Source organism: Cyprinus carpio, chromosome A20 (assembly GCF_018340385.1).
Source record: "Cyprinus carpio isolate SPL01 chromosome A20, ASM1834038v1, whole genome shotgun sequence".
Taxonomy (NCBI): domain Eukaryota; kingdom Metazoa; phylum Chordata; class Actinopteri; order Cypriniformes; family Cyprinidae; genus Cyprinus; species Cyprinus carpio.
The window spans coordinates 9666547-9678018 of NC_056591.1; the positions used below are offsets into that span (position 1 = coordinate 9666547).

General features: G+C 36.2%; 1 protein-coding gene across 1 annotated transcript; it reads left to right on the plus strand.

The window, feature by feature from the left end:
• Positions 1–6040: 6040 nt before the first annotated feature.
• si:dkeyp-51f12.3 (uncharacterized protein LOC107988041 homolog) lies at positions 6041–9898 on the plus strand (the record flags this gene model as incomplete). The annotated part of the gene is made up of 2 exons (XM_042777232.1): positions 6041–6396; positions 9436–9898. Coding segments are annotated over 2 exons (531 nt in total), but the record flags the coding sequence as incomplete, so codon positions are not given.
• Between the last annotated feature and the right edge of the window lie 1574 nt (positions 9899–11472).

The following is an 11472-nucleotide window of genomic DNA, read 5'->3' on the forward strand; positions in this document are numbered from 1 at the left end:
CATTAAAAATCACTTAGAGGAGAAGTCTAAGAATGGTTGTTGCTCCTCTGCACTGTTATCTGATACTGAAAGGCCCTCTAGTGTTGATAAACAGCATTTACCACCTTACATTCAGGTTCCACTTCCCCAGGCCCAGGCCTACACTTATTAATAATAATGTGTGATTGTTTTTTGAAGGACTTTGCAAAGGCGAGATGTATGTGGTGAAGATCTGGACTATCCCCCGATGGAGCCAACCTGTTTTAGCCCTACCACTCAGGGTCGGCCGCCTCACTGGGACATGGAACCTCCCCCGCCTTATGAGGTGGCCATCAAAACCACTAGGAGCTCCACGCACCTGAGACGCAGCTACTCAGACACACAGCTGCTAACTGAACCTCTGTTTGGACGCTCACGGGAGATCAGTTTCGAAGTGTGACATCTGAGCCACATTCATCTCTGAATACCCAACCTAACAAGTGTTGATGAAGCTTTAAAACAGGCATTGACAATCCACAGCTCCTCGAGGGGGTGTTGTGTGCCTCTTGAGATGGTTCTCATCTTTACCATGTGTTTACAGCCATATTCAGAAAGAAATGTAGAAATACTATGCTTTTAATGTATTATAAATATAAAATCTATACATAAGCTATTGGAAATAAGTGGTTAATATCTCATTAAACATAATGCAATGCATTTAAAAAAAAAAAAAGAGGAGGCTTTAATTTTCAGTCATCAGTCATCTCAATAACTGATCACTCTAATTCTGTATATTCTAGTATACTTGAATGTGAGAAACTTAGCTTCTGCATATGGGAGCGTATTTAGTTCTGTCAAAGCTAGTGAAGCACAAAGACGTCAAAATAAATTACAATTAAATTTTGTATAAATATTATTGTTTATTATTAATTAATATGTTAGTATAATATAAAATATAATTAATTACAATTAAATATTCACAATTCATCGAAATCACACACAATTGATAACATTTTCCAGAATAAAAATGCATTTACATTACTTCCTTTTAACTATTGCACTTAAATGCATTTGTCCTAATGCAGCCAAGTTGCTGTCCTCTAATTTGCATGATATTACATTTACATTACATTTAGTCATTTAGCAGACACTTTTATCCAAAGCGATTTACAAATGAGGACAATGGAAGCAATCAAAATCAGCAAAAGAGCATATATTCTAACACTTATATTCTAACACTTTTGAAAAAATATGAGAACAGTTTAGATTAATGACATAGAAAAATTTTCAATTTGTATATTTATCCATTTTTAGACTCTCAGGGTCAAACACTGTGTTCAATGTAAAGAATATTTTCATGGCATATGAGCACACTTTTGTCTCAAAAACTGCACGGTCAGGTCGAGATCTGGCCAGAGATATGATTTATGCATAAAGCACACATTGTGGTGCCTGATAATGGGAGCCCATCTCCACTGAGAAAACCACACAGCATTACTGAGTTTAATGATGAACTAATGTTCTGTTAATATTGTTTGGAACACTAGAAACACGACATTCACAGCCACTGCTTCCTCTGACTCATCCATGACAATAATATTTCTTTTTTTTCCTAACAAGGGCACTTCTTGGTATTCTCTATATTTTGTACATATTCTGTGTGTTTTCTTTGAACGGCAATGGATAATATACCAAGGGCTATTTACATCAGTTCTGTTTGCATGCTAGATATTTGAGATGATGTACTTTCTTTATTATTATTATTATTATTATTATTATTATTATTATTATTATTATTATTTATCAACTAACTAAAGGATAAACCAGACTCACTTTTTTTTCTGGATGTGGTACGAAAAGCAAACACTATATGATTATACATCTTTGCACTAGTCATGCATCATTGGCTGAATACTTGTAGGAGGTGGAAATCATCTTATGAATGACAGAATGTCTCATTCTATATTTAACTCATCAGTGAAGAAACATCTTTTTATAGCTAGCATTCTTTAAATCTTAACATTTTATACAGATGTATGCTGTGGCTTATTGTGAGAGGAGTGCTGCATGGTTAGTCTGAGACCACTACAGAGTTTCTAAGAGGCAAGTAAACTTTTTCAGTGATTGCTCATCAAAAATTAGCTAATAGTGGGCATGCAAAGATTCTGAAATGAACAGAAGAGACAACAGTTGGAACATTAACTTATTAAACTGTTCAAATGAAACCTATCTATTGGCTAATGTTGTGGCAGTACAGCGTGGCTGTGTATTGTATTAGAAAACTCAGAACTCGAGTTCCGCGAAAGAGCCGTTTGGCTCTTCCACGCCCAGCCAGGACCAGATGATTTCCTTACCGACAAGTGATGGGAAGTCAGACTCATTTCCGCCACTCGGTTCTTTCGAACAGTTGAAAAACAGTTCAAAACAGATTCAGCGATTCTTTTACGTCACGGCGTAACACGTCATCGAGTGTTGCCTGACCAAATATGACGACCCCTTTTCGAGGAAAAACTTAACTAATGCAGATATATAATTTAATCTACTGTGTGAGGAAAATATGAAGGATCAAGACAACGTAAATAACTAGATTTCATATTATAGCCAAATAGTGCTAAGGCCAGAAACTATATATATATATATATATATATATATATGTATGTGTGTGTGTGTGTGTGTGTGTGTGTGTGTGTGTGTGTGTGTGTGTATGATAGGACATAAAGTTACAGAATTTGATATTATTACGGTTGAATTTGTGTTGGTTTCAAACGACAAGTAGAAAAATATTAACGAATTAATCACAACTATTTTAATGCCAAACTAAAATAGTTGTGATTAATTCGTTAATATTTTTCTACTTGTCGTTTGAAACCAACACAAATTCAACCAGAAATAATAAACCGGATTAGTGAACCGGCTCATCTGAATCATTGAAAAGATTCACTTCCAATGAATGAATCATTAACGGATCGGACATCGCTCTATAGTGCCATCAACCTCCGCCCATAAACTCTGCCACTTCCTCTTCACGTTTAATTGCCTACATACTCAAACAGATGACACATCTACCGACACCGATGGCTGTGGGAAGAGGGAGACTTTCCATTAAGGATTCTTTGAGGAAATGACTGGCTGAGTCGCATTTCCGTGGTAAAGTGAAGAGCTTGCTGGGAATGATTATTCTCGCTGACTATAATGAAACAAGCGGCGCTGGACGTGTATTCAGTATTACTTGCAGACAGATGTGTTGAAGACCGTTCATTAGAAGAAACTATGATACTCATCCACTGATGTTCAACTTCATGATCAAAACAAACGCACGTCGGACTGCGTCAACCCGACAAGGTAGGCTACTGTATTTATAATGACGATATGAATAACACGAAAAACTCTGTAGTTCTGATTTTTTGTCACATATGAAAAAACGGATTCAGTCACAATATTAAATCATAAAATTCGACTATACCAAATTGATATGGCATTTCATTTCCATTTATTTGTTGTGTTTAATACGGATAAGACGGTATTAGTTGATACAGTGTTCATGCATTACATTATAACCTGTAACACCCAATTTCTACCTTAAGGATCTTTTTTTTTCTTTTTCTTTTTTTTTGCCCCATTTAAACTATATAATATTAATTACACTAAAATAAAAGTATTTTATTTATTAGTATATTAATTAATGTACTAATTTTGTTTATTTTATATTAAAGGGGTCATATGATATATCGATGATATCGATTTCAAGTTTTCCTTTCTCTTTGGAGTGTTACAAGCTCTTGGTTCATAAAGAAGATCTGTAAAGTTGGAAAGACTAAAGTCTCAGACCCAAAGAGATATTCTTTATAAAAGTTAAGAGTCAACCACGCCCCCCTAAAACGCTCTAACACGCCCCTACATGTCTACATCACGATGTGGGAAGATTTGCGTAACGCCGCCCAAATGTTCACGCAAAGAAAGAAGGCATAACTTTTATTATCACTGTAGTATTGTTGCTGCCACAATGTCATGGAGACGCTGTGTGTTTGTGGTGAAAGTGAAGCTACTTTTTTGGCCTTCCAAAAAGAGGACACAACTAGAAATCAGTGGTTAAGTTGTATTTACAACACTGTTCCAGAACAGCTCAACCCAAATATTCAGATGTGTGCAGCACATTTTATGGAGGACGAGGACTGTTTCCTGAACTGCAAAGCAGTAGTTCCCAATCCTGGTCCTGGAGAACCCCCAACACTGCACGGTTTTATGTGCAGTGATGGGGGTTCTCCAGGACCAGGATTGGGAACCACTGCTATAAAGTGGGGCAATTTCAACTTTGCAAGGACAGTCTGGCGCTTCTGACTCACAGTCTGTAAGTAAGTTTTCATATTCAAAGAATTTCTCACTGATGATTCAAACACGAGTTTTGAGCAGTGTAGAGTAGGCTTATTATTTCTACGATTACAAATCCGGAATGGTTTTATGTTTGCGCTATAGGCAAGACATTATAATCAGTAATTATGTCCTCACTGGATGCAACAAATGCCTTGTTTGTAATAGGTTTTATCATTTTTGTCTCGTCACACCACGACACACTATGGTTAGGGGTGTAACATTTCCGTCACACACTTGAGGCATTCAGCCAATCACAATGCACTGGATAGCTGGCCAATCAGCATAGACCTCGCTTTTCAGAACGATAAGCTTTGTAAAAATCAACGTGTCTCAGAAAGGCGGGGCATAGAGGAGGAACAATAATGTACATTATGTGGAAAATGTGTTTTTTTTTTTTAACCTTAAACCTTATAAAACAATGCATTACACCAAATACACAAAATAATGTTCTTTTTAGCAATGTAATATGACCCCTTTAATATGTATTTCTGACTTCTGAACAGTTCATTTATATGTTGCAACATGAAGCACATGTTGCTTTATTTATGAGCAATTGAGTTTATATTGAAGCATGCAATATGTTTAAATATGTAATACTATAGTTTCCAGGGCCGTGCACAGTGGGGTGGCCCGGTGGCCCTGTGGCTAGAGCCACTGCCCCTTTGCCCTCATCGGCTGAGGTGCCCCTCTCACCAATCCCCCATCACCCCAGCTCAAAGCGTTCTGTTACCGCTCCGCTAAAGATCCACTGATTCCGCTAATCCACTCCATGTTTCCCGCCCGCTCCACTGCATCACTCACAATCTGTGTGTCGCTCTCTGGAGTGGAGACCACAGTCCCCAAAGGTTGTTGCATTACTAGGTAGATGCATTACGATCCACATTGGTCAGTGGTTGATCCACTGAATTAGTAATTAGTTGGTAGTTTGTTTGTTTTTGTTTTTGTCGAAAATGACTCGGACTTCTAAAAGTGCTAACAACTTGTACAAAATATCCATGTTCTTTAAATTAGAATGTCTAATCAAATTTTTGTACCCAATCAGATCTAATATAGATACCGAATTTTCTGTTGTTGGCACACTTTGTAAACAAAAAAAAAAAGAAAAAGAAAATGCCTTCACAAAAACAAGACAGAGAGAGAAAGAGTGAAGGGAGGCTGCTAAAACCAGTCAAACAAAACAAACATGAATAAAAAGCTCATTAAAGCCAGCAGGTAAATCATCATGTAGAATATTTAGCAGTTTGTCACACTTTAATTCTTGTAATTAAGTGTATTTCCCATTATAATCACCTGTCTTGATACTAGTAATCTATAACATATATATATACTTCTTTCAATGAAGATGAGACAGAAGCAGGCTCAGAGAGTGAGGGAGAGCCCACTCTTATCAAAACATCTACAATAAAGTCTGAAATTATTACAGAATGTGCTGTCTTCTCTTTTAATTGTATATTTGTAACAACTGGATAATTTGTATTAACAAGCACCCTTCTTGTGCCCCTTTTTCATGTGCCACTGCCTCTCAAAATGTCTGTGCACGGCCATGATCATTTCTATCTTTGGTGCATATATGATGTTTACTCTTTTTTTTTTTTTTTTTTTTTGCTGCTGTATATGTAGGATGGTCTGCGATTTCTTGGAACTGCAAGGATATGAACTGACACAGGGGCTGGACTGACTTTTGTGCTGTGCTCTGTGAAACACAACTTAAAAACCATACTCAAACTCTCATACACACATGCACAGTGATACGCGTGGTGTTACAAGGGCGGAAAACAACGTGCCTACTAATGATGGCGTAGCCAGAAGAAACAACATGTCCTTCCAGCACAGATGGCAAGTTTCATTGGGGATCTTGCTTGTGATGGCAGGCCTGGTGCTCTTTATGACTATGGATATGTACATTGTTCTCATTGGCATGGCTATAGTGTGTCTGGGTCTGTTTATTCTCATCCGTGCCTTCTGCACGGTGATTAAATCCAGTCATGTAGCTGTGACGGGACACTTTCTTCTACACCCGCGAACAGGCACCCAATATACCCACCATCAAGCCATTGCGGTGCAAAGGTAAGACGCAAATGCTCAACTATTTTCATGCACAAATATCATTATGAGGCTAATTTATGAGTGCAGTTAAAGAGATCCAAGGGTTTAGCCAGAGTTGTGGCAACTGTATACAAACACGACAAGTGTCATGGAGTATGTAAATGTCAAATCAAGTTTCCGGAACACTGTGAATATATTTAAAATAAACAGAGGGGCTAAAAGCTGGAATAGACTGCATGACTTTTAAAATCGGAAACAGATTTTAATATTTGCACACTGGCTCTGACTGGCAACTATCACTGGCTTGTCCAGACTGCAAATTGAGGCAAAAATCTGTGCAAAATTCATGTAGTGTATTCCAAGTTTTATTCATGGACAATATCAAAAACAGAACATAAATAATAAATAATTTTGAGGGGTCAGAACTCATAAGGATTAATGACATGGAACAAATGTTTTTGCTATATCTATAAATGAATTCAAAAATACATTTAAAATGCAGTTCGTACATACATACAGTTTCTGGAACACATTTTCTATGATAAGTGTGTTTTTCATTCCTGAATTGTCGAATTCATTTTGAAATTTGGATGCAAATCAAAAATGTCGGGGTGACACAGCTGTCATGATTTCACAATGAAGAAAAAAAACTCCTTAAAAGGATGAAATTCTTGAAAAAAGTAGTTTGACATAATCTTTTACAATTTTATATATATATATATATATATAATTGTATATCATTAAATATGTATATATATATATATATAATTGTATATCATTATGTATATATATATTATATATATATATATATATATATATATATATATATATATATATATATAATTGTATATCATTATGTATACATATACATACTTAATATACTTTTCCACAAAATGACAGTCATGTGGTGCAACCAACATGCAAAAATCCCATAAAATGACATTATCAAGTTTTTTTTTGCATTAGTTAGGAGACATTAAATGATTGCTTTTACTTAATTATGAGCAATAGTAATAGTTTTCTTTCACACACATTAGTATGATTGATGAAAAAGATAAACATCAGTCGTGAAACATAAGAATGCTGAAAAATAATACACTGATTGGTGGTTTTGTATGCACTCTCTATATCTCTGGCTTTCACTTTGTAAAAAAATGCAAACTAAGAGGGTGCTCTGTCTCTTTTCGGCCCACTCTCAGTTTGAAAGCCAAAGTTAAGCAGAAGTAACAAATGTTCTGATTATAGAAGTAGGTCAGCAGTGAAAACAGTGAGAGTCTGCAGTGTTAGATGGTAGACATGGCAAGTCTGCACCCTGTCCATGAACTAATTCACGCCACCACCATTTACATTTATTTTCATAGCGCAAAAGCCCAATGTATTAGTAGGAAGGATCATAATTTTTCTCTTATGGCAAGATCGGTGAGACACAGTCTATCCAACATGTCTATCTATGAGATGATGGCTTGTGAAAAAAATATATCATACTTTCGAACTTCGGCTTTATCTATTTAGTCTGTTTTAATTTATATTTTATTTGCCATTTTTCTTATTCCAGTTATAGAACATACAAAGACAACTGTGTGTCGCTGTCAAAACATAGCTCATTGTTTGTTAACCATCTCTGCAATTTGTTTGGTGACTTTAGCGGTGCAGAAATTACACACTTTAGCTTGAAATTCGATTTGTTAGGAAGTCATTCTGTGATGCCCAGCTCAACACAACAGTGTTTTTATGTCAATTACAGTAATTTGTTTAAGAGTTTAAACTGACTCACTTTAGTCAAAGCCATCAGAAACTTTTTTTTAAATGTTTCAGTGCTTGACAAGATGCAATCATGTCATGTGATTAATCGAGAAACTGAGAGATAATGTTAAGGCAAGCTAATGTTTACAGAAGTGAAGACTGAACAGCTGCTGGCCGCCAAATTCTTTCAGTGTTTCATGTCTGAGGGAAAGAGAGAGAGAAAGGGCCTGTAGTAAGGTGCTGGTACTTCATAATGATCTTAGTTTGTATTTAAATCTATATATGTTTTTTTTTTTTTTTTTTGGAGAATTGTGCTGAATCAAAGGGAACAAAGCAGTTCATTCTGACCTCATGATCAGTAGTATAAATGTTAACAGAAAGCAGTCGGCATTGTACACTAGCCCAGAAAGAATGAGGAGGGAGGGAACAAGAGGAATAGAGACAAGAGTTTTGTTTCTTGCAACATGCTGAAGCCATCAAATCAGTGCCTAGGGGTCCCCCTTCTCCCCACCCCTGTCTTTTTGGCAACCGAAGTACAGTCATTTTAAGGGAATAATGTTAAACGCTCAAACTCTTTGGTTTAAGAAAAAAGAACACCCTAGCAAGAACACACTAGGTGATTTCAGGCGATTTGGTTTTCTTCTGAAATAAATGTTGTCTCCGTAATTCCTTATTACCTAAATGTACTTTAAGCGAAATCAGAGATCGAACTGGTGTGACATCATTTTGAACAAAATCAGGCCCAAACTTTGTTCACTTGGAGTTCGTTTGGGAAGTTCAGTAGTTTGCCAAAGCGAACTTTCCGGAAATCTGGTAAACACCTAGGCTCCACGAAAGTCAGACGTCCACAAATAAAAACACACTGGAAAGCTGCTTTATAGTAGAAACTGAAGTTGTAATTCTAAGTGAAAGTGACACTGTTTTTATGTTTAATACTATAAAGTTGCTATACAGTAAATAAACGTGACTTGACGAGTGTGGAATTACAGAGCTGGTGCGAACATATACACATTGCTATGATTAGATACTTTCCTAACTGCTGTTTTCTCAGCACTGTTATTTTTGTTGTAAGTTTATTTTGTTATTGAGAGGAACGCGTGTAGCATAAATGTACATATTCATCTAAATGCTCCAAACAGCTTGGGTGCCGTTTAAATTTTTGCTATCAGCATACAAATGCAAAGGTATTTCAAACCTCTTTTACCACTAAGCGAAGAGCAAAAAATAACTTAGCCGTGGGTATATTGGGGCCTTAAATCCAATTGAGTTGCTGTTAAGCTACATACTCAAACTATATTGTTAATTGCTGTTCTCCAGGAGGCTGGATCGGATCCGGAGGGCTACGGCAGAGCAGCACAGTTCAGTCCAAGTGCCTCCCACCTCAGACACCAGTCCACAGAGCCAACCTGCAACCCCTCCCCCCTGGCAAATGGAGCCGCCACCATCCTATGAGACTGTTATGAAGACCACTACAGCTGTAAACCAAGCATAACCACTTATTTGTCTGTAGACACCGACAAATTATGATGTGATTATGAAAAGTTGGTCTAATTGGGGGTGCACAGATATCAAAAATCTGTCATTCACAGTTAAGCCAGTAATTATTTTAAAGGATTAGTTCACCCCAAAATGAAAACTCACCCTCATGTCATTCCAAACCCGTAAAACATTTGTTCATGTTCGGAGCACGAATTCATTTATTTTTGATGAAATCTGAGAGCTCCATAGACAGCATCGCAACTGAAATGTTCCCAGGTCCAGAAACGTAGTAAACACATCGGTAAAACAGTCCACGTGACATCAGTGACTCAACTTTTTTTTGAGCAAAGAAAACAAAAATAACATAATTTACTCAACCTTTCTTCTCCCCCGAGTTGTCTTCCGCCATTTTGGAGAGTACCCAAGAACGTATTGGACATAATCAGCGTTGTTTACGTTTGGGTGGAAAGCACGCGCATGAACGTAATATGCGTTATAAGTGTTGTTTATGTTTAGAGGAAAGCGTGCGTATGCACTGTAATAATCTCTAAAATAGCAGGAGACGTAACTTGGGGGAGAAGAATGGTTGAGTAAATTGTTATTTTTGTTTTCTTTGCGCAAAAAAAAAAAAGTATTCTTGTAGCATCACAAAACTGAAGTTGAGCAACTAATGTCACATGGACTGTTTTACCAATGTATTAACTATGTTTCTGGACCTGAGAACATTTCAGTTCAGATTTCATCAAAAATATCTTACTTTATGTTCCGAAGATGAACAAAGTTCTTACGGCTTTGGAACGACATGAGGGTGAGTAATTAATGACATCATTTTCATTTTGGGGTGAACTAACCCTTTAATCTAATGGCTGATAACTGATAAATAGCCATATCAAAATCTATTTCATTTAAATAAATAAATAAATAAATACTTTAAATGCTACAACTAAATGTAGGCATCAAAACACAGCGATGTGATGAAAGATGGATTTTTTTTTCATGTGCCGTATGAAAGGTATTTTTCAGTAACTTTCATTTTTAGATCTGCTACTAATTTTTTTGATTTGAATGAAAAAAAATGTATGCATGAACACAGCTCTGCATGCACTCTACAAGAGATGAAGCACTTAAAGGGTTATATTTTTAATATCTCTATCCTGCAAGTTGAGTATCTTGAGTATATTAATCTTACTAAATGAATCTGAATCTAAAAGGGAAACTGAACCCAAACTCCAGTTTCCTATCTTATGTACTGATCTAGAAATTTTTGCTTGTGTGATAAATAAATAATAAATATATATATATATATATATATATACATATACACACACTAGTCAACATTTGAAGTGGATCAAAACCTTTCATCAAAGTTGTCCTAAAACCCAAATGCGTTCTTGTCTTAGGACAACTTTGATGAATTTTTTGAGCCACTTCAAATGTTGACTACTATACAGGGCCGGCCCAGGCTCTGTTGGTGCCCTAGGCGAGATTTTTGAGATTTTTGAGTTAACTAATGTTAACTAATGGAACCTTATTGTAAAGTGTTACCCTTATGATTTTTCGTTGATGTAAATTTTATTTTATTCTAACATTATTTTAATCAGTTTGATGATCGATCAGTACTAAAATTATGTTAATTATTGTCAGAAATAATTTTGCTTAAAGGGGTCATATGATGCGATTTCAGATTTTTCCTTTCTCTTTGGAGTGTTACAAGCTCTTGGTGAATAAAGAAGATCTGTAAAGTTGCAAAGACTAAAGTCTCAAATCCAAAGATATATTCTTTATAAAAGTTAAGAGTAACATTTCCGTCACATGCTTGCGGAATTTGGCCAATCACAACACACTGGATAGCTGGCCAATCAGAGCACACCTAGC